This window comes from Phyllobates terribilis, unplaced genomic scaffold (genome assembly GCF_046119375.1).
Source record: "Phyllobates terribilis strain yellow unplaced genomic scaffold, ASM4611937v1 Scaffold_3__8_contigs__length_932513732, whole genome shotgun sequence".
NCBI classification, from domain to species: Eukaryota; Metazoa; Chordata; class Amphibia; order Anura; family Dendrobatidae; genus Phyllobates; species Phyllobates terribilis.
In genome coordinates this window covers 782833603-782858393 of record NW_027362763.1, presented here as the reverse complement: position 1 = coordinate 782858393, position 24791 = coordinate 782833603, and the positions used below count along the sequence as shown (strand labels likewise).

Sequence of the window (24791 nt, the reverse complement as noted above, 5' to 3'; positions counted from 1 at the left end):
CTTATATACTGGTGGAAACAGTATTCTTTCTGTATTCATCTTAGGGACTCTAGCGGCACCCGTGGGACACTGCACTTCTGATATTTAGCAAGGTAAGTGCTACATGAAAAGCAGAAAATTAAGAGCTTCGAATTTGGAATATAATTACAAGACCATTAGAACAAGGATATCCAACAGTCATTACAGTCAAATCCTTAAAGTGCAGCTTTCATGCCTATAGACTGAAGGAGTGAAATCCCTGATCAAAACTTGCCATAAATGTGCATAACTGACATGCTGGAAATATTAAAGCCCGCAGTAAGCTAGTCTTTTCTCTGTGCAGAGGCTTTCAACTTCGCTTGGACAGGATTTCCAAAAAACCCAATGAAACCCCCAGCATGTGAACTAGCAATTAGGTAGGTTTCACACGCAAGACATCCACGGTCAGAACTAACCGCAAGAACTTTACCAGCCGTGGGTCTCCTGACAAACTCAGCAGCCACATATATGCACCTGCCACTGATCCGTCCATACATCGCGTTCCAAACCGTGACAGCCGTACATGTAGACCTGGCTTTAAAGTGACAGTCCAGTTTCCTGAATGCAGTGTTTAGGCAGAAGCTGATGAGTGACATCCCCAACTGTCCCAGCACTCTCTATACATATAGCCTGTACGCATGTCCATTACAGCCATTAATACAGTTTATCGCTTCCCAGTTGGACAGAAAAAGGAGGCCCGACATTATATCTAATGATTGACACACAAACGCTTTAAACTGAAAGGTTAGAATCCTTTTCCAAAGATCCGGTCACTAGATTTTAAGCCACTAAACCAACATGCTATTATGCGGCAGGAATTTTGTGTTAAAGGGGTTGTTCAGTAAAAACAAGTTAACACCTTTCCAGGGAGTAGGTGATAACTTATTGATCAGTGGATGCTCTACTGCTCGGATGCCCATCAATCTGAAGAATTGGAAACTTTGATTCCTGACAGGGAACTTTTATCCCCATTATAAGATGGTATGGCAGACTGGACGCCCAGCCACTGCCCCATTAATTTAATATGGGGCTGCCGGAAGAAGCCAAGCACAGAGCTTGGCAGCCCCATAGGGAATGAAAGGAGGGCGGGTCGCACATGTCCATTGCGCTCCATTCTAACAAGGGAGAAAAGTTCCTCGTTCTGCCAATCAGTGTGGCTCAATGCAAGTCTGTAAGATCCTCGTTCTGGCTCTAACAGACTTACATTGAAAAGTGACCTCAGGCCCGCCCAACAAACACTGGAGAGATCCGGCAGGTCACAAACTCCAAAAGACTGATCGGAGCTGCGCCGATAGCAGATAAAGACGCCAATTGGTAAGATTATTACAGGGGCAGGGAGCTTAAATTATTTGCACCACTCCAGAGCTGCAATGAAAAAAAAATCCTGGATTGGTTCTTTAAAGAGCTTATAAGGCAGTTGAGAAGAGTCTGAACAAAGACATGCTGACGGTTTAGTACCCCAAAAGCAAATGAAGGGGATAGCTTTAAGCCCCTTAGTGGTGCCCATTGTTTCCCCAAATGCAGACATAAAAGTGCTGTACCCAACAGTGCATGCTATCATCTAGCTGAAAGCCTGCTGATAGTGGGGTACTGTGCTCGGACCGCCACCTATCTTCGGCAATCCCATAGAAAATTAATGGAGACCACATGTAGCTGCCAGTCATACCAAGAGGGGATTTCAGAGCCCCAATCTGGAGACCTGTAATGTCCCAGCAGTAATCCCCCAAACCTTCTACAAGTTATCACAGATCATTTGTTTTATTTTCTTAGTCTTTCACAAACCAAGTAATTGCTATATATGTACACACACCTTATAACATAGGTCCTGAAGGGTATAATATGCTGCATAACAGCTGGGATGTGAAGCCATATTCGGATCTATAAAGGAAAAATATCAAAAATACATTTTTATAACAAGTACTGGATTATGCGCTGACACAATAGTCCAAAGACTAAACAAATATATACACTTATCATTGACATTGTAACACCAAGAAGAAAAAGTTGTGGAATTATGGAAATCACAGGATGGAAAGACATGTTAATATGCAAATAATAAAATAAAATGTAAACATTTTCCAACCATCTTGATTTATTCAGGATCGGGTATGAGCTCCATGTGCTGAAATTCCTGCACTTACACACCTTGACTGCCATCAATGAGTTTATTAATGGTAGCCTGAGGGATGTTCTACCAAGCTGAAAGCACTCAGGCAAATCATCAAGATCCGCTGCTGGCAGCAACTTTTGCAATTGTTGGACAAGGACATCCTAGATTTGTTCGATAGGAGACAAGTCCGGAGATGTTGCAGGCCATGGTAGCACATTTAGGCCATGTAGGCTGCTCACAGTACCAGGAGCAACATGATGCAGCCTGGAATGTTACATTGATAAACGGCAGAACACTCCTTAGACAACCATTAATAACCTCACCGATAGCAGTCAAGGCATGTAAGTGAGCGTGTTTGTGCCTGTAAAGCTCACACTCAATGCAACAAGATGTTTTGAAATTTGGTTCCCATTTTATCATATCATTAAGATGTGCAGCCATCCTGTGATTTCCATTATTCCATGACTTTTCTTCTTGGTGTTGCAATTTCATTTTTGAGAAGCACAAATTATGTTATTAACCCCTTTCTGACATCCAACACACATGTGCTGCGCAGGTTGGTCATGGGTGTATGGCGTGGGCTCATGAGGTGTGTACCTCTAACAAGTGGATGTCAAACTCAAATACAGAGAGGGCCAAAATAAAAAACTTAGACAAAGTCGTGGGCCAACCTTGATATTTATTAACAGCCATCCACACAGTATTATGGGCCCCACAGTCCTCCATACAGTATAATGGCCCCACATAGTCCTCCATACACAATGATGGGCTCCACATATTCCTCCATACAGTATAATGGGGGAAGTGTGTGTGGGGGGGGGGGGGACGCTGCCAGCCAAATATAATCACCGTATGTGGGCCAGATTTGGTCCGTGGGTCAGAGTTTGACATGCGAGCTCTAACAGCACAGCTCCGCCTGTTATTATTAACTTGTTAAGTGTCACTGTCAAACTGAAAGCAGAATTAACAGAGCATGATCATGGGAGTGCATCATTCTATGTGCCCATGGGCACACCCCCCGTGACGAGATTGCAGGGTGCCAATGGGTTGCTATAATTACTGGGAGTCTGTTGAAGACCTCCATGACTGTCATTACGGAGGGCTCTTAAAACCCAGCCCATCAAAGAAGACAGTGGCTTTTACTATAGGCAGAAATATTGTGATATTACTGTATGTAGCACAAGCGATCAGACTATAGCAGGTTCAAATCCTGTAAAGGGACTTGGAAAAAATAGGATAAAAAAAAAGTTCAAACCGCCTTTATTTCCCCACATTAAAATTAAAGATAATAAAAATAAAAAAAAATGTGATATTGCTGGGTCCAGAAAAGTTCAAATTAACAAAATATAAAAATTAAACCAATTGGTAAGCACTGTAAAAAAAAAAAATAGTAATAGCTTAAACCCCAAAATTGCAGGTTTTTTGGTCGTAGGAATATCACAAAAAAATGCTATAATAAGAAATCAAAATGTCATATCTATCCCACAATGGTATCGAAAACATTGTCTCAACCCGCAAGAAATAAGTCTTCACACAACTCTATCAGCCTAAAAACTAAAGAATTAAGAACCTGGGAAAATGGCAACAAAAAAATGATTCACTTTAAGATTTATTTTTATTTTCACTACTAAAATAATTACTATTAAAAGTTTGGTGTCGCTGTAATTGTACTAATGAGAATCATATGGCAAGGTAATTTTTACCGCACAATGTTGTAAGCCATAAAAACAATTCCCATAAAACCATGTCAGAATTGTGGTATTGTTTTTGCAATTTTACCGCACTTGGAATTTTTTTCCCCCATTTTCCAGTTCACTGTGGTAAAATTAATTGTGCAACTCGTTCTGCAAAAAACAAGCCCTCATATGTTTATGCGGACAGAACAATAATGCAAAGGAAAAAAAAAAAAAGTTATGGCACTTGGAAGAAGGGAAGGAACAAATGACAACAAAAAAACGGAAATTGGCCATGTAAGGAAGGAGTAAGTAAATGACAGGAATGCTGGAGTTTCTGGGGAGTAAGGTCAGCTAGCATGGACTCTTATGTCCCTGGAAGACAAAACATTCACAAATGCCTGAAAACATAAGAACCTGCTTGTCAGGGGAGGAAAGAGCAACGCTGCTTGGAACAAGAATATTTGCAGAACAATTCACAATAAGATTGCTCCTGATGCATCTCATCATCTAAATTTTTCTTTTTTCCCTTAGCTTTGCCATAACTATGCCCAGCAGGAAGGTGGATACATCCACAGGTATTTAACCCCTTAAAGACAGCCATTTTTTTTAGCTTTAGTTTTTTCCCCACTTATTCCTTATTCCAAGAGCCATAACTTTTTATTTTCCTATCGATATAGCTGTACGAGAGATTTTTATTTTTTTTTTATTGCAGAACGACTTGAAGCTTTGAATGACACCATTCATTATTAAACATGAAATTTTACAACAAACTGAAAAAATTCTAAGTGGAATGAAAGGTGAAGGAAAATTCGCCATGGTTTGCAGTATTTAATGTAAAAACTGATCTGGCAACATGTTTCTGCAGGTCAATATAATTATAGAGATCGCAAATTTATACACCATCTTATCGCTTTAAAAAAAAAAAAGACTTTCCATTGATGACGCTGTGTGAAAACTTGTTTTTTTGTGCAACAAGTTGATGTATTTATTGGTAGAATTTTGCGCTACATAGAACATTTTCATGAATGCATTTCTTCAAAGAAGCTTTGACCGAATAAAAGGCAATTCTGCATTTCATTTTTTCCTGGTATGGTGTTTATAGTATGGGTAATAGTTTTATACTTTGACAGATCAGACTTTTATGCACACAGCAATACCAAATTAGCTTTTTTTTTTTTTTTAATTAGTACAATTGGGCAATTTAAACGTAACTATTTTTTTTTAATTACATTTAAACAGGTTTTCTTTATTCCATCTAGGCAATTGAAGCTGCGAGTAGTGCGGTATATAGTCAAAATAATCTATGAAGCCCAGCCTTTGCAGTGCCAAAATTACATCAATGGGGTTTTCAGTAGGCCCTCGGTTGCCATTCTAATCCTTTGGCACCCCACAATTGATTGTGTTGCAGGGGGTGGAACGAATCAATGGCTTCCCGAGCCGATTAGGTCAGCACAGTTTCAAACCATTTAAATGCCGCTATCCAAGATAGACAGTGGCATCTACCGTAAATGGGTGAACTGCAGCAAATCAGAGCTAGCTCTAGTCACTGCTGTAGAGGCAGATATCTATGGAGCTGAGCCTACATCCAACCTGTGAAAAATATATACGTCAAAGGTTATTAAGGGGTTAAAACAATATAGTTCTTTACTTTCTGCATATCAAACGGCTCAGATATTGGAAATCCAATAACTGTTTTAACTGATGTGACAGATTTCCATCAGTCAGATGCTTTGCCTCTAGGATTAGGATAATTGTTACATTTATTGCACCCTAAATAATGACAAATTATTCAAAATATAATCTTATGCTACACCCTGCTATGGAATATTTGGACTTCTTACTTGTATGGTTCTACCCTGAAAATGTAGACCACCATGCAATTCAGGATAAAAAGTTTAAAACACTGTCAACTTACATTGGACACGACAGTGATGAAAGCATGAGCAATTAAAAAGGGAAGAGAATCCGGTGATCCATATTCGAAGCAATCCTTCATTAGAGAAAGCCCATTCTTTCCACAGAACAGACAGACGTAACGGAGAAGGTGCAGCGGGACTTCTACATCCTGAAAGAAAAGTAGGAAACAATGTACTAGACAATACAAACAACATACACTGCTAGGGGGAACAAACACTGGTGGCAAAAAAACAGCCACAGTATGAACTGCCATAGGAGAATTTAATTTCCCTAAAGGAATTGTTAAAGGGAATCTCTCTCAAGGTTTTTGCCACCTAATCTGAGAGTAGCATAATGTAGAGAAAGACTGACTCCAGCGTCACTGGGCTGCTTGCTGTAGTTTTGATAAAAGCACTGTTTGATCAGCATGAGATCACCACTAGAGGACTAGTAATCCTGCTGCCAAGTAGTCTTCCTTATTCATGAGCTCTGTATAACCCCGCCCCATCACTGATTAGCAGCTTTCTGTGTATACTGTGCATAGGCAGAAAGCTGCAATCAGTGGTGGGGGCTAGTTTATACAGAGCTCAACATTTAAAGAACTGATAGATCTGTAGTAGATAAAACAATGATTTTATCAAAATGATAACACAGCCCAGTAAGTGACAAATCGCTGGAATTAGGGCATCTGACCCTACATTATGTCGTTCTCGGATGGGGTAGCAAAAACCTGGTGACATATCAGTCATCTGACTCATGCTGCCCATGAAGCAGAACCTAAGGTGACGAGAGCGACAACAGCACCCACGGTTGCAAAAAGTATCTTCTTTATTAATACATCACTTAATACAGGCCATGGCTTTATAAAGACTTATATCTTGTAAGTTTGAAACATTGCGGTCTCCCTGTATTATGTAATGTATTAATAAAGAAGAAGATACTTTTTGCTACCGTGGATGCTGCTGCCGCTTCCCTGTCCTTTGGATCATCCCCCTTTTGGCATACTTGCAAGCAATACCTACATGTCAATTTATTTGTGGTGAGGTGCTGCCCTAAACTTGCCATTTTTCCTGAAGCAGAGACTGACTGCACAAATGCAGCCAGGTATACTACTCTCTGAAATAAACTTTAAAGATCTGACCGGGGACCATAACTGTACACCAGACTAGTCTGGGAGCACGCACGGTCAGCGTTTCCTGGCACCGCTCTGGCTGACTGACAGGTCCCTCGCTATGGGAGAAAAGTCTGCCAGGGGGTGAGTTGGACTAGTCTCGTCTCCAACTATGGCCACCAGCCAGATCTTTAAAGAATATTTTCTCTGAAATACTGGAACTTTAAAAGTATATGTAAAAATACACTGCTCAAAAAAATAAAGGGAACACTCAAATAACACATCCTAGATCTGAATGAATGAAATATTCTCATTGAATACTTTGTTCTGTACAAAGTTGAATGTGCTGACAACAAAATCACACAAAAATCATCAATGGAAATCAAATTTATTAACCAATGGAGGCCTGGATTTGGAGTCACCCCCAAAATTAAAGTGGAAAAAAACACTACAGGCTGATCCAACTTTGATGTAATGTCCTTAAAAGAAGTCAAAATGAGGCTCAGTATTGTGTGTGGCCTCCACGTGCCTGTATGACCTCCCTACAACACCTGGGCATGCTCCTGATGAGGTTGCGGATGGTCTCCTGTGGGATCTCCTCCCAGATCTGGACTAAAGCATCCGCCAACTCCTGGACAGTCTGTGGTGCAACGTGACGTTGGTGGAAGGAGCGAGACATGATGTCCCAGATGTGCTCAATCGGATTCAGGTCTGGGGAACGGGCAGGACAGTCCATAGCTTCAATGCCTTCATCTTGCAGGAACTGCTGACACACTCCAGCCACACAAGGTCTGGCATTGTCCTGCATTAGGAGGAACCCAGGGCCAACCGCACCAGCATATGGTCTCACAAGCAGGGCTGTGGAGTCGGTAAGCCAAACCTGCGACTCCGACATTTCCCTTGCGCCGACATATATTGCTTATATTTAAGTGAAAAATTTATTGTAGTACAATGTGAACATCAGACATTTAATCATTTTTATGATACAATAATCAAGATATTTAGCTAGAACACAATATATATTTATTGGAATACAACTTTAGAACACAAAAACTGTAATAAATTGTAAATATGTAATAACGAATATAAGTGGCAAAAAACAGTTTTCAACAAAAACATACTAAACATTTGTGCAGTCTATGAATTTGTTTTAAGAAATAGAATTGCCTCCATCAGATCCTCCTTCATAGATGACCTCAAATCTGACCTAATAATTTTAAGGCTAGAGAACCACCTCTCTACACTAACTTGGGTTAGAGGCAAAGCCGTAACCACATGGGCAACATCTCTAAATTTCCGGGTATAAAGTAATTGTCTCATGCAGAGTCAGTTCGGTTGAATTTTTCTATTTGTTTGAGAGCAAGTGAAACATTTTGCTGAAATATGGTCTATCTGCTTGCTATAGTAGACGGAGTGAAATCTTTTTCCTTGCGGCAATGCTTTGCCTGCTCCATGTCATCCAAATACTTGTCAAACTCCTCATCTGATGAGGATGAAGATATGGCAGCAGTAGCTCTGTCAGGACCCAAGTCCTCTTGCGCCTTGCAGTCCTCCTGTAGACCACTTTTCCTAACTGTTACCTCAGTCACAGCTTCTTTTCCTTTAGTAAGCTGTTGATCATCAAGAAGTATACGAAGACTTGGGTCCATATAAACAGCTGCCAGAAAAATTTTATTTTCCAATAGCTGTCTCTCTCTCCGTTTCATTGAAGCAGAAATGCCATCTGTGATTAAACCTCCTCTTTGGGACAGGCAAAATAGCAAGTTCTTCCACTCCCTTATGAAAATGCCAGGAGTTAAATCCTCAGCTTGTAATTTTTTAGTCACGGTAAATGGGTGATTAAGCAATTCCTTCAATTCAGCCACCTGTGTCCATTGACCTTCATTTAGGGTTACCTGAGGGTTCGCCATATCTATAAGAAACTGTTTTAGTTCAAGCAATCGCTCAATCGTTAAATAAGTGCTGCCCCACCGAGTGGCTTGATCGACAATTGCCCCTTTCCCAGCACGTCTCTTCAAGATGGAATCAATTTTAGGGGTTCTGGCGGCAATAACCAAGTTCCTCACTTTTCCAATCAGATTTCCAGCATGTCCCTCTTGCAGACTATCTCTTATTGCCAGCTGCAGCGTGTGCACAACACAGCACATGTGATGAATATGAAAGTGTTTTGAAGCAGGTTCAACAAGATCATCTATTTCTAAAGTATAATTTTGCTGTTCTTCTGTTGTAATATCTGTTTGTACTTCAGTTACATGAACAGCACTGTGGCCTTCCATCTCAAACATACTGAATCCTAAATTTTCTTCTAGCTGTTGTTCATTAGTCTCATTCATCAGTTTAATTGTACATAGATAGATAGAGGGATGGATAGATAGATGAACACATGGAGGGATAGATAGAGTGTGATAAACAGATGACAGCTGTCAGGGTAAAAGAGAATATATATATTTGTAACTTTTATATTCTTGTAACTTTTATACGCTTTTTTGCTAATGTACTAACCACCATTTTGTGTCATATAACAATAAGCTTTCCTTGCTACGTAATTACTCAAATCGAAACTTAAACTAAGACATTTCCAGTGTTGCCAAGACATTTCAGAGAAACGAAACAAGATTATAAGCTGACGGCTGCAATATCTGCCCAGAGACTGAGATAAGGAGATGTGGACCAATCAGGAGTGGCCAGACACTGGACTTTCATGGTTTACCCCGCCCCGGACAACCCCTTTCCCCTCCCATTATGTAGTGTATTTAGATTTGTGCATGTAAAAAATAAATTCAGAACAATGCTGAGGACGTTGACTGTAGTAGTCTTCTGAGCATGCTCTGAGCTTGAACCAGCTTGTTGTCTGACTCATTCTTTGAATGGTTGACCCATGCTCATAGTTTGAATTTGGAGTGACTGGAGGACGAGTGGAATGTCATCACGACCCTCACAAATGGCGCCCAACGTGGGGCGTGGCTAGCGGTACGCCACCCTCCCGGACCCATATTGCTGACTTCCCTGGTGGTGACCGCGGTGGCTGAATTTGAGGCCTGATCAACCTCCATCGAACACGGTAAGTTGAGATGTATTTTATATGTCTCACTTGCCTGTGTGTCAGCCGCAGCGGTTTCTGTGGGGTTGTCAGGTTGGATCTGGGTGGGTGACCGGTCGAGTGGTGAGACCTTGGGCGTCCCGCACCACGTCCTGAACCAGCAAGTGTTAAACCGAGTGACGTTGCATGCCTGCGCGTGCTCGTGTGCACACCACCTCCTCCTCCCCCGGTCACTGTACTTTTCTTAGATAGCTGCCTCCCGTGACTGATAGTCAAGGTTACAAAGCATTCCTGAATTGTAGTGTAAGGTGTTGTGCTGTCAGAATCTGTGACGAATTGAGAGGTGTACTCTTCGTCTAATACAGAGACTGCTGTAAAGTCAAGGTTAGGAAACAGTGTATTGAGAGGTGACTCTACACTGACGGGTGATGCCGTGTTAGGAAAGGAGACAGATTGAGAGGTTACTCTCTGTCTTGTCAGTGTATTGAGAGGTGTACTCTACACTGACGGGTGGTGCCGTAGTAGGAAAGAAGACGAATTGAGAGGTGCTCTTCGTCTTATACAGAGAAACCTCATAAGGAGGGGTTCTGCTGTCAGTCAGGGTGCCGTGGTGAGTCGTACTGTAAAGTCGCCATTCAAGGTTAGGGAAGAGACAGATTGAGAGGTTACTCTCTGTCTTATCGGTGTATTGAGAGGTGCCTCTACACTGAGGAGTGGCGACCTGTCGACTGCACCAGTGATCTGAGTCGCGACAGATCATTGCATTCTATAAGAAAATGTTGCGTATATTCAAATCTGAGAGACTTCACAAGTTGCCGGACGGTGCTGTGGGGGTTATCCAATTAGTAGAGTCACGGGAAGGCAAGAAGGCTGTTAGGAATGTTAAGAATTTGTATAAATTGATAGGCTTATCTAGTACAGGCAGGCTCCAGCCTTCAGTTTGGAAAGAATGCGTCACACAGAGAAAGGGAAAGTTGGGTGACGACTTTTGCATCAGGCTCAGGCACATCTTAGAGTAGATGGTGCAGGGGGGAACAGAGAATGCCGAGCCTTTGTTCGGATACATGAAAGCTGCAGATTGTGATTTGTTATGTGCCCTCAAATTGGCCGTAACCCCGTTGATGCCTGTTACTACACCTTTCCCTGCCCCCAAGAACAATCCCACCCCCACTCCCACCTCCTCCCTCCAACGGCCATCTTACTACACCTTTTCCTGCCTCCAAGAATAATCCCACTTCCATTTTAACTCCTCCCTCCCACGGCCATCTTGCTACACCTCTTACTTGTTGTGGGAGGCCCGGAAAGCCCCAATCCAGCCTATATCCACTACTAGATCCGTCCGGTGCATATTACCAGCCACCAGCACAGGTGGAAAAGCCCGTAGTCCCAGAGTACCCATCTGAAACTAATGTGATACCCTCTGCTCCAGTCCACGATGCTGAGACGCTTCCCCTGTTTCCTATGGGAGTCACCCACAACCCTGGGGATATCCTCCTCAACCCCCCCAGAATTTCAGGCCAGACTGCTCTCCCTCCGCCAACATACTGTTACTCAAGACGATACGGAGCCAGATGAGGGATGGGCTCAAGATACTCCAGCCCTCCCCCCTTTACCCCATATGTTTCCTATGGCATCCTCCGCCCCACATTCATTGCCCATACTCCGGCCCTTGCTCCAAGCAACTGCTGAAAGAGCACCACCCCCCCAGCCCCTCAGAAGTCTGGGACCCCTGCCGCTCCCGGAACCTAGTAGACCCATCAGGACGCCCTGTCACTCTGTCAATAGGCTATGGTGACATTCTTACACATCGGGTGAGGGCCATAGTCAACCCTGCAAACACCTGTATGAGCCATGCTGGAGGATTGGTTCGTAAAATTGCCCTTGCTGCTGGTTCTACTCTGGCTGCAGAATGCCAGGCTCACTTAGCCGAAAACGGAGAGCTTTCAAAAGGCTATGGATTCCACAAAAGCAGGACCCCTTAGTACGTATGAATCCGGCCTAGAATACATGAAACAGTTAAAAGCCTGGGCTCAGAATCGCTTGTCAGATCAAGCTGGGTCTGTACAAGATGTTCAACAAGACCCTGATGAATCTGTGGAAAGATCTGCTGCAAGACTCAGCATGCATTTTAAGGATCTCGGATACAGTCCTCACGTCAAGATGCAGGCCGCCCTGTTGGTTCAGGCCCTAGTAGATGGCCTACAAGACGCTCTCAGAGATGACGTTCTGAGGGTACGCCCTGAGATTCGTTCTTCTTCTTTTAACGACGTAGTGAACATTGTCAAAGCTTTCCAAAAAGCCATGCTAAAAATGGAAAAGGATACTAAGCCAAAGAAGAAAACCGCTCCGGGAGAGTCTCCAAGATACCGGTTGGTTCAGGATCTCAGAGCCGTCAATGCAGCTACCATTTTAGAAACTCCAGTGGTACCTAACCCAAACACCCTCTTGTCTCAGCTGCCTCCAACGGCCACCTTGTTTACGGTGTTAGATCTGGCCAACGCCTTCTTCAGTATACCCTTACACGAAGATTCGTGGTTTCTTTTTGCCTTCACCTTTCAAGGAGCACAGTTTACATGGACCAGGACTCCGCAGAGCCCAGAACTCTCCTAACCAATTCACTCATTCTATGAAGTCTATTCTGGAGCCATGGGTTCAAGAGAACCCTCAGGTCACCCTTCTACAGTATGTGGATGATCTTTTACTATGCGGCACTGAAGAAAATTTGCCAGAGATGTCAGCATCCCTTCTCTGGTTTCTTCACTCAGCTAACTGTAAAGTCTCAAAAGGCAAAGTCCAATGGTGTCTGCCCAAGGTCATTTTCCTCGGACATTGTATTTCACAAGGTGCTAGACATCTGACTGAAGAAAGAAAGCAAGCCATCATGGATATCACCTTCCCAACCACCTATTCCGCTATGCAGACTTTCCTTGGCCTCATCACTTACTGCAGACAATGGATCCCTGATGCCTCAAAGCTCATGCAATCTCTGTACGACTGTCTCAGGGATGAAGGCTCAGTTTGGTTTCATGCTGAAAATCCACGTGTTTCTCATCAACACAGACTATGTTTTGACCGCCTTAAACAGGCTGTTGTCTCTGCCCCGGCCTTGGGCTTACCAGACTATACTCAGACATTTCACCTTTTTGTCTCGGAATCGGAAGGTCATGCCTCTGGAGTTCTAGCATAACGCTATGATCATAAGTATCGGCCTTTGGGCTACTACTCAGCCCGCCTGGACCCTGTCGCCCGAACTGCCCCCACGTGCCTTAAGGCGGTCCACGCTGCTCACATCCTTTTTGACAAGTCAGCTGATATCGTCCTTGGACATGGTCTAGTTATACAGGCCGGCCATGATCTCTCAGCTGTTCTGCAACAAACATCTCCGAAACATCTAACCAACCAAAGACACCTGCGGCTGCAGTGTTCCCTATTGTTGCCCTCCAATATAACATTTACCAGATGTCTGACTATCAATCCTGCCACTTTGTTTCCACCTTCTAGGGGGGAAGGTGAAGAGGGTGAAGGTCCATTGGTGGAACCTCATGATTGTATAAAAATTTTGCAGGAAGAGATTTCTGCTCCAGAGAATATGGTGGCACATCCGCTCGCAGACCCTGCCTTGCACCTATGGACTGATGGATCCCGTTTCGCAGACCCTCAAGGGAAGTTCCACACGGGATATGCTGTCACAACAGACCTAACAGTTCTGAAGGCTGAAGCTCTACCACCATACATGTCTGCACAAGAAGCTGAACTTGTGGCTCTCACAGAGGCCTGCCACCTGGCAGCAGGAACAAAGGCGAATATATATATATACCGATTCCAGGTATGGATATGGAATTTGCAATGATTCTGGACTCTTGTGGAAGTCTAGAGGATTCATCACAGCTGCAGGTACACCAGTGAAACATGTCTCATGGATTAAGGCCCTAATGAAGGCCCTGGAACTACCCATTCAGGTTGCTGTTATGAAGGTCAAGGTTCATGGAAGACTAGAATCCAGAGAAGCCAGGGGCAACCACCTAGCTGACCAAGCAGCCAAGACTGCAGCAGTGGAGAATGTGTCATCAAAGTGGCAGGAAAAGGAAGAAGAGATGGGAGAGACCCTGCAAACCGTAGCTGTGACGCTCACTAGAGCAAGAGCCAAAGAACAGCCGGCGGAAGACCATACAAGTCCAGCGGAGACACGAATGGAATCCAGGGGGGTCAGGATGCCTGAAGAAAAATTGTGTGAGGAACAAAGGGAGACCCCCACTGAAGAAGTCAAGCAATGGAAAGCGGCAGGAGCCGTGCTGGCAGGTCGCAAAGATTCAAAGGTCAACTCGACTCTTTACCAAGTGGATGGGAAGCCTTGCTTGCCTAGACGCATGTACTCAGCTGTGGCAGCATGGGCTCACGGGCCTACACACAGAGGAAAGAATCAAGCTTTGGCATGGATCAAGAAACTGTACTTTGCACCTGGAATCTCTTCCACTGTGACTGCGTACTCAAAATCCTGCTCTGTCTGCGCTACCTGCAACCCAACGTGTACGGCACGGGTCCCTCTCCAACACCTGGCTAAACCAGACTACCCTTGGCAGAGAATACAAGTCGACCATATCCAAATGTCTAAAGCAAGAAAATAGGAGTACGTTTTGGTAGCCGTGGATATGTTCTCAGCCTGGCCCGAGGCCTACCCGGTTGTCAACATGACTGCTAAAGTCACAGCCAAGAAACTGATCACCGAAATTGCCTGCAGATTTGGAGTTCCCCAAATCATAGAATCGGATCAAGGACCAGCTTTCACAACAAATATCTACGAAGAACTCTGGAACATGTTGGGAACAGATTTGGGCCTCCACACTCCATACCATCCTGCCAGTTCAGGCAAAGTGGAAAGGATGAATTCCACACTCAAGACCCAGCTCTTGAAAATGACCCAAGATCATCCCCTCCCCTGGCCCGACCTACTCCCCATAGTATTGTATCATATCACACACACTCCTCAGGCCAAACATGGGCTGACTCCCTATAAAATTCTGTTTAGGACCCCACCCAAGATAGGAGAGATTAGGCCCCAAGAGTTGTCTGAAACACATGATAGAGTGGTAAAATTTGTAATTGCTTTGTCCAAAGAATTGACTAACACCCGCTCTCCAGTATCTGCTTCTCTCCCAGAATCTACAGGTGATGCAGTACATGATTTCACCCCAGGCGATCTAGTGTATGTGAAGAAGTTTGTCCGGAAAGACTGCCTCCAGCCGCGGTTCGAGGGACCGTACACTGTGCTTCTCACCACCCCGACGGCCCTGAAGCTTGAGGGCAGGAGCACCTGGATTCACACCTCCCACTGCAAGAGAGACAGAACGAGCCTATAAAAGATGACTACCTTCTTCTATATCCTTTCCATATGCTTACTGTCTGTCCCAGGGTGGACAGCTACCACACAGGGGTAGATACCTCCTTCTTCTCAGGTTGGTTGGGAGGGCTCAAGGGATTCCTCCAACAAGTTTGTCTAGTAATGGGAGGTCTACTAGTATTGGGCCTGGTGGTCCTGTGCTGCATAGTCCCCTTATATAGAGAAATACACTCCTTTGAACAAGTCTGACCAGACCCCCCCATAACAAAGTCCAATTGAAAGATTCAGTTTAGGATCAGTTGGGAGAACTCCATGTGTCATCCAGGATAGGACTCAATTGTTTGGGGGCGTCCCATAAGGGGGCAGTTTCTAAGATGATTGGGTGAAGAAATCCACCTCCCCTCTCCCCACACATGGACAGTCTCAAAGGCCCCAAAGCAAAGGAAAGCTTAGTGTTTAGGGGGGAATGTCAGGGTAAAAGAGAATATATATATTTGTAACTTTTATATTCTTGTAACTTTTATACGCTTTTTTGCTAATGTACTAACCACCATTTTGTGTCATATAACAATAAGCTTTCCTTGCTACGTAATTACTCAAATCGAAACTTAAACTAAGACATTTCCAGTGTTGCCAAGACATTTCAGAGAAACGAAACAAGATTATAAGCTGACGGCTGCAATATCTGCCCAGAGACTGAGATAAGGAGATGTGGACCAATCAGGAGTGGCCAGACACTGGACTTTCATGGTTTACCCCGCCCCGGACAACCCCTTTCCCCTCCCATTATGTAGTGTATTTAGATTTGTGCATGTAAAAAATAAATTCAGAACAATGCTGAGGACGTTGACTGTAGTAGTCTTCTGAGCATGCTCTGAGCTTGAACCAGCTTGTTGTCCGACTCATTCTTTGAATGGTTGACCCATGCTCATAGTTTGAATTTGGAGTGACTGGAGGACGAGTGGAATGTCATCACGACCCTCACACAGCTACAGACAGCAAACGGTACATTGCACATATCGTTCACACATTGTACAGAGAGCACATAATAATCACCTACAATATTAGCATTAGTTACCTTCCTGTGACAGAGATGAGAAGTAGTACTTTCACTTTCTCCAGCTCGGGGCCCAGGAATCGGATCTTGTGCAGGGCAGGCACCCCTCCTCTCTCTGGTGAAGACTGCAGAAGACAGGACAGAGGAGGGGAGATTGCCCCCTGCAGTCTGGAGCCGATGCAGGACAGGAGCACTGCAGCATACAAGCGAGTTTTGATAGGTGCGTGCCCCTGCTTCTAGGGCGGGGCAGCTGCCCCCCCTGCCCCTTGCTGGCTACGGCCATGATTCACACACAGCGTTTTTGCAGATCCGTTTTTTGCAGTAAAATGCAGTGACTCTGGGCATCCCAGCAAAGTCAATGAGTTTCAAGATATGACATTCAGACACATCGTTTTGTGAGGATCAGTTTTTGGGCTCAAAAACGGATCCTCACAAAGAATGAGCATGTCAGTTTGTGCGGCATTTTTCTAATCTGCTTTTGCTATTGAAAACATTATCTATGAGCTCAAAAACCTTTCAGGTGATGCGGTTTTTAAAAAAGCTGATCTACTTTTGCAGCTGAAAAACGTATCCTCAAAAAAAGCAGCAAAAATGCTGTGTGTGAATGTAGCCTTAGATCAGGAATAGAACAGCCATTTATAGGACATTTCATAACTTTCCCAAATCCCTATGAAAAAATATTCAGCACATTCTGCATTGAACTACTGTACCCAATTTATTATATATTTTAGGAGTCGGTCCATTTGGTGGCGTCGGTATAAAAATGAGCACCGACTGACTCCAACTCCACAGCCTTGCTCACAAGGGGTCTGAAGATCTCATCTCGGTACCTAATGGCAGTCAGGCTACCTTTGGCGAGCACATGGAGGGCTGTGCAGCCCTCCAAAGAAATGCCACCCCACACCATTACTGACCCACTGCCAAACCGGTCATGCTGAAGGATGTTGCAGGCAGCAGATCACTCTCCACGGCGTCTCCAGATTCTGTCACGTCTGTCACATGTGCTCAGTGTGAACCTGCTTTCATCTGTGAAGAGCACAGGGCGCCAGTGGCGACTTTGCCAATCCTGGTGTTCTGTGGCAAATGCCAAGCGTCCTGCACCGTGTTGGGCTGTGAGCACAACCCCCATTCTGTGGACGTTGGGCCCTCATACCACCCTCATGGAGTCGGTTTCTAACCGTTTGTGCAGACACATGCACATTTGTGGCCTGCTGGAGGTCATTTTGCAGGGCTCTGGCAGTGCTCCTCCTGTTCCTCCTTGCACAAAGGCGGATGTAGCGGTCCTGCTGCTGGGTTGTTGCCCTCCTACGGCCCCCTCGACATCTCTTGGTGTACTGGCCTGTCTCCTGGTAGCGCCTCCAGCCTCTGGACACTACGCTGACAGACACAGCAAAGCTTCATGCCACAGCTAGCATTGATGTGCCATCCTGGATGAGCTGCACTACCTGAGCAACTTCTGTGGGTTGTAGAGTCCGTCTCATGCTACCATGAGTGCGAAAGCACAACCAACATTCAAAAGTGACCAAAACATCAGCCAGAAAGCATTGGTACTGAGATGTGGTCTGTGATCCGCACCTGCAGAAACACTCCTTTATTGAGTGTGTCTTGATAACTGCCAATAATTTCCATCTATTGTCTATCCCATTTGCACAACAGAATGTGAAATTGATTGTCAATCAGTGTTGCTTCCTAAGTGGACAGTTTGATTTCACAGAAGTTTGATTTAATTGGAGTTATATTCTGTTATTTAAGTGTTCCCTTTATTTTTTGAGCAGTGTGCATATATTATACACATACATATATACACACACAAACACACACACCTAGCGCCGCATCTCCACAGCCAGGCTCTGATTCATGCTGCCTGTGGTTTGGTTAGCCTCAATCAGGTGACAGGTTCACTTTAAAGGACTACGTTCTTATTCTACCACACTATTTCACTGAAATGTAACCACTTAAGCCCATTAAAATTGGGGGGGGGGGGGAATCTCTCAAAAGTGTCAATTTCTTTATTTTAAGGTCTCATGTAAATATATTTGGAGCCTTATACAGGTATGTTTAGTGCACATTAACTCCTTGGCACATATGGATGTACATGTACGTCTGCACAGGGGTTAACATGTGGAAGAGGCTCAAGAGCCTAGTCCACTCTACACAAGGACTGCCTCTTTGGTAAGGCAGCCAGGCAAGAACTAAACACAATTTACCTGCGAAATTCCACTATATCTGCAGGTAAATAGCATTTTTTGGAGGTGACATGCCTCCTTTAAAAACCAGTACACCTGTGTCTTCTCCTGTATTCAGTTAAGCAAAACTTTTTATATCTTTCAATGTAATCATACGTGGTCTTGTATTCTGAAAGTAGAGCATGAGGCATTACTTTTTTTTAGAAACCACTTTCAGGAAAAATTTTCAAACCATTAAATTTGTCAAATTAAGCAGCAAATGCTTCTGCCATTCACTGCATATGTGACAAACACACAGGTAATTTTTTAGAATTAGTTGGATTTTTTTCAATTTTTATTTATTAGCTGCTTTTTGCTAGGTGGAAATCAGGAAGAATCTGAATACTTCTATGCCATCTACCCTTCATTACAGATTTTTCAACAGAGCGATACATTCATACTCCAGCGCTCATTTATTTCAAGTGGGGGGACTCTGTCCGCACATCACTACAAATGTCAATTTCGTGTTTATAAAACTGTATTGATATTGAACGTTCTTATTATAAACGAGATGATCATAATACACTTACATTCATGTCACAGAAGGCCCCTAGGAGATTGCTTTCTTGCGCAGAGATATCCTAAAAAAACAAAAAAAAGTCAGAATAAAACAAGTGCTTAGTTGCTACAATGAGCGAATATCACAGACATCAGGCTTCTGCACAGTCGCAGGTTGTGGCCTCCTATAGTGGTTGTGCCACATGCAGAATACAGGTTGCCGTAAACAGGCATTATTTCTGCTGGACCCAGGGACATATAATATAAGCCTAATCACATCATATTTTTTTTTTTGAAAACTGCAGCATGTCAGTTCTTTCAGCGCAGTTCCTCGAGCAAGTGATTAAACAACTGTATTCTTATTTATAGCGGGTTTTTATGTTTGGCTGTTGTCACAGTAAAAAAATGTTTTTTCTTTCTATGCAAAACAAAATTTTTGCATCGCCATATTTTGAGAGCTATAATCTTTCTATATTTTTGCCAACAGTCATGTGAGGGCTTATTTTTTGCGAGAAAAGTTTATGGTTTTATTGGTACCATTTTCGGTCAACATTTATTGATCGCTTTCTATTCCGATTTCTAGAAGGCAGAATGAACAATAACCAGCCATTCAGGAATTGCATTTGGTGACCGGGAAGAGGGGGGGGGGGGGGGGGGGATTATGCCGTTCCGCATGTGGTAAAAGTGTTAACACAATTTTATTCTTGGGGTCCGTACGATTACAGCGATACCACATTTATATCATTCTATTTTTTATGTTTTGCCGCCTTTGCCTAAAAACAATTTCCTAAAAAAAAAAATTGTTTTGTTTTTGCATCACTAATCTGTGAGCTTTTTTATTTCTCTGCTGATGGAGCTGTATGGCGGCTTGTTTTTTTTGCAGAACAAGAGGACGTTTTCAGCTATACCATTTTTATTTAAATTTGACATTTTGATCACCTTTTATTCCACTTTTTGTTTGACAGTATGATGAAAAAGCATAATTTTGCCCATTTAAGGTGTTCACTGCATGGGTTAACTAGTTTGACAGTTTTATAGGTCATGTTGTTCCGATGCAGTGATACCAAATACATGTACTTTGTTTATTTTTGTTTTTTACATAAAGAACTGAAAAATATTAATCCAATAAATACACATTTATTTTGTGACTTCTTATTATTTTTACAATTTAAAACCTTTTTCCTCTATCGCTTCATTGGGGGACACAGGAAACCATGGGTGTATGCTGCTGCCACTAGGAGGCTGACACTAGGAAGAAAAAAAGGTTAACTCCTCCCCAGCAGGCTACACCCACACTGGGAGTGAACTAACCAGTTTTTGCTTAGTGTCCAAGGAGGCAAGACATGGGTCTGCGTTCAGACCCATCTCTACCATCTTGTTGTGTTTTATTAATGTTTTTACTTTCTTTTTCAGATACAGCTTGTGACTTTGGGCAACAGGGTGTAACAGCTCACCCTGTTTTCCCACCTTTTGGGACAGAGAATAATGTGGTGTTGCCCACATCGTCCACTCTCTTGTCTAACAGGCAAGACCCTTTTTTCCCCCTAACTCTTCCGAAGAGTTTTGGGGTGACTTGTGGCGGATGGTCCTGCCTTTCCCCACCCCAGCCCCCTCCTCGGAGCGGGCCGTGAGAAAGACGGTGATCACTAGTCAGTGGTCTTCCCCTCATGCAGGGTCGACACAGTCTTTAGCACCGCCGGGGACCGCGGTGATGCGGGAAGGAAGACGTTCCTATTCCAGGGACCCACCCCTCAACCGGGGGTCTCCTGATGCAGTCTTCAGGACTGTGAAGGAGGAGTCGGGGCCTCTCCAGAAACCAGGTACCCTCCTTGCTACAGTCCTTTCTTCAGGTGGTGGGAGCTACACAGGACAGCCAGCACAGCGGTTAGTGCACTGGTTTCTGAACACAGGGTCAGGTCCCATCAGAGAGCACAGCCCTTTTTCATAATTTAGGCCCTGGCTTCGGCCTAGTTCCTCACCGCTCAGCGCGGGCTCTTTTCCCAGCTACGCCCCCTCCTTCTCCCGCCGGCGCCATTACTCGCGCGGCCTGCGGCCTCCATCTGGCGCCTGCCGCCGCCGGGTTCTCAGCTACTGTCGCTGCCCGCGCCACACCTACGGCTTACGTCACAGCATCAGCCGCGTCCTACATCTTAGAGCTGCCCCTGTCACAGCGCTAGCCCTGCCGTTTTTCCTCGTCAGCTGCGGCCAACATTATCGCGATAGCCGCGTTCCCCTCAGCTACTGCCGCAGTCCCCTCGCCGCGTCACCAGCAGCCGCCGGCGCCAGCACCCGCTTCCGTCGCAGCGCCTGCCGCGGCCTCCATCGCAGCGCCAGCCACGGCCTCTGTCGGAGTTCCAGCCGCTGTCTCTGGCACAGCTACAGCCACGCCCTCCATCTCCCAGCCGCGGCCTCTGTCACATGCGGCTCCCTCCTTCAACTGTTAGCACACGGAAAATCAACACCGGGGTCCCCCACATAGGACCAGGTAGGCCCTATCCCGGCCTTCGGCCCCTCGGGCCCAGTCCACATTTTTTTTCCTAAACTTCAAAAGCAGTTTATGGGATTTTTCAATCCACAGTTCTAGCACATTTCATTCCAAAACCATAGAGTTTGTGGGACGATTTCATTCCAAAACCATAGAGTTTGTGGGACGATTTCATTCCAAAACCATAGAGTTTGTAGGAAGATTCCATCCCAAAACCATAGCGTTTGTGGGACATTTCATGGGACATTCCAAAACTGTACAGATTGTGGGACAGACCATGCTAAGACTTATGGTATCAGGGTACCAATATCCATAGGTCAGCAGGAATCTCCGCGCATCGACCGTAACACAAGCACACAGTTCTCTCCGGAGCTCCCCGCCACCAGGATCGAAAGCGGTATTCCGATGGTTGCCGCCTTATTGTATCCGGTACCGACCTCACCAACCTTTGGTAGAGGTCCCTTCGCGACTGCTAACAGCCATCCGCCTCAGCTGCTCTGATTATTCTCAAGATGTATCAGATGCTTGCTACTACAGCAGATCGCGCACAGTTCCAGGGAGCGGGTCCCCTCCAGCTTCATGTCTGGACTCCTTGTTCCTACATAATCTAGGACTACTCCCATGTCTCGCTTTTAGAGTTGGACCTCTTCACCCTGCTACCCGAGTCGGTTTCAGATCTTGACTCCAACCGGTTCCTCCAGGTCACAAGACATGATGAACGGCCCGGTATCAGCGGTCAAGCAGGCCTGAGTCAAGGACGACGATCCTCTTCCACAAGGACCAATCTCTTCTCGAGAGTGTCTCTCGCCTCCAATCACGAAGAGATCTGATTGAGTGCACCCTGCGAATGAGGTATTGTCAGGAAATGGTGTTCAGAGCAGTTATCGTTCTGAATTCTTCTGCAACCCACGGTTTCTGGTCAGTTACCATTCTGGTACCTGCAGGGTGCCTTGCCTATGCAGGTTACCTTGTTTATGGTACAAAGGAGCTGTTGTATGCCTTTCCCTACGGACAGGCCCTCAATTCACCTAGATTATCCCTCACACTGTTCCTACTAGTCTTAGTGGGTCAGAACCGAGGTGCCTCTAGAGTTATTACTTTTTTAACGGTGTTTTTTGCCCTTACCTATGGCACATCTACCCAGGCAAAACAATGCCAACTCCTGCCCACTTCCTAATGATATCTGATCTATGTGGTTGCCTATCCTGCCAACAGTCCTTCGGACTAAGGCGGACCAGTAACAAAGTGTTTCCTTGCCACTGCTATTTAAGAACGTGCCACTGCTATTTAAGAACGTACATGCAGCAACCTCCATTATCTCCTTTCTGAGGTTCCTTATGTATCAACTGTCGGGTACCCTCTGCAGTTGGTCTGATCCACTAACATCTATGGACACAGCTACAGCTGTCTCTTTTCAATGGCATAATTCCATGTAGTGCTCCAGGCACTTATCTATATCTGGGCTCTCCGTCCATTATCCCTAGCAGTTCAGACCTGCTAACCCCCCCTTATTAGCATCTACAGTGTGCTTATCCGTTTTCCGCTAACTCTGTAGTATTCGAGTCAGTTTGTCGACACTCACATTTTTGTTTCCTCAGAAGCAGACCTCTTCAAGTCTTCAAGTTACAGACATGGTATTACAGACCAGATGCTGTTACTGGCTCTGTTCATACCAGGAAGCAGGTCTTAGTTCGCGTCCTGCTCTTCCTACCGCCCCGGTTCGCCCAGGTTCCTTGGGACCTACCGGTCTGATGCCTATACACGAGTCGTGGTCGAGTTCTTCTTCCTGTTTATTCCTTTTTCCCTACAGTTGTCGTCAACACCTTTCATCAGTTGGATAATCGGCCGTTTGAGGCGTTCCTCTAGGGAGACTATTCCGCATACAGGTACTCGATTTTTCTTCCGTCACTTTCGAGGACCGAAACAGACGAAGCACCTGATTACCTCCTACCAGTCAGGTACCTCGGTAATGTTGTGTCTTTTGCTAATTTTCTCTTTCGACAAGAGAACTTCCGATTTTCAGGACATGGAAGCCTTTCCTCAAGCCGGCACTATCCGGCTTAACATGTGTTCAGTCAGAGGTTTCCACCTCCAGAGACTGTTGTTGGCAGCACCCAACATATGCAGGATGAACGGTTGGTAACGGAGCTCATCTCGGAAGTCTCATCTTTGGATTCTGGATTCCACATGCAGATACTCTTTTCTTCCTTCCTTTAGGGATTGCCACTTGTCTAGGATCAAGATGGACTATCGGTCTCCAGACGCCTCATGATGAAACACCTAATTCCACAACCTGAATCAGTCTGCCGTCTACCTGACTACGACCTCATTAATGTCATGTCTCTTGCCGTACCTTCTATTTCGACGGAGAGAACTTCCGCCTAGCAGGACATGATGGCCCTTATGTAAACCGGTCCTGTCCAGCGTAACACGAACCAGTGGGTCGTTTCCAGAGGCAGGTAAGGTTCTCATCAAAGCATCCCCTTCAGATGAGCGGTCGTTACTTCTGCGGGACATGTGTCATCATGTTTAATCCTACCGTGGGTGGAATCCTCCCTCCGTTGGCGCCATAGTCTTCACTTTCACGGTAAGACTTCTCGATCCTTCCCTGGAGAGTTGGACTCCTTTGGTGTCCATCTCCCTGTTCACTTTTTTTTTTTTTCGCCTTCTTCTCTCATCTCCACATAAGCATGTTGGGTAAATTTGGGAGACAGTGTAACACATGGAACAGGGAGGCCCTTCCCCAGATCGGTCCTTAATTCTTCCCCCCTTAGGGAAGTTTTCCCTGTATGGGAGTGGCTATCCTCCCGTCTAGCCTAGGCCTTACGCCTGTCGGAAGTGGAGGTGTTCTGAGACACTTGCTCCCTGGCCGGGGAACTGCCTTCTAATGCCCCCCTTTCAGGGTCGCAGGAAGTCCGGGACCCTTTCCTTTTTCCGACTCGCTCAGGTTTAGAGCCAGTCTCATCTTTTTAGCCATACTTACATACAGGGTGGAGCGCTAGATTAGACAGTCTGGTGCTTCAATCTGTACTCTGTTTTGTTTTTTCCTCCACAGTTTTTCCCCTGAACGGGGGGACACTGCCAGTTTATCCAGAATGTTCCTATTGCTCCATGGACTGTTCGTCCTTCCTGGACTGTTCGTCCTTCCTGGTCTTCGGTCCACACTTTCTCCTTCTACTACACAGTATCTCCACTCGGCATCAGCAATGCCAATCGGTATTGGAAGGTCCCTCAGGCAGTAGTAGATCGACCTTACCTTTGGAGTACTTGTCTCTTCCCACCCTAGGGACGGACTGCTCTTGGACGTCCCATGGTTTCCTGTATCCCCCAATGAAGC

The 24791-nt window shown here is 45.0% G+C and overlaps 1 protein-coding gene across 2 annotated transcripts in view; it reads right to left on the bottom strand.

The window, feature by feature from the left end:
• USP34 (ubiquitin specific peptidase 34) overlaps window positions 1-24791 on the bottom strand; it is a 143233-nt gene that overhangs the window by 87034 nt on the left and 31408 nt on the right. For both annotated transcript variants that reach the window (XM_073672310.1, XM_073672311.1), the window contains exons 4-6: window positions 19002-19052; window positions 5720-5869; window positions 1829-1896 (exon numbers count right to left, since the gene is read on the bottom strand). In XM_073672310.1, coding sequence (XP_073528411.1) covers window positions 1829-1896; window positions 5720-5869; window positions 19002-19052 — 269 coding nt within the window. The remainder of the gene's footprint in view (window positions 1-1828; window positions 1897-5719; window positions 5870-19001; window positions 19053-24791) is intronic.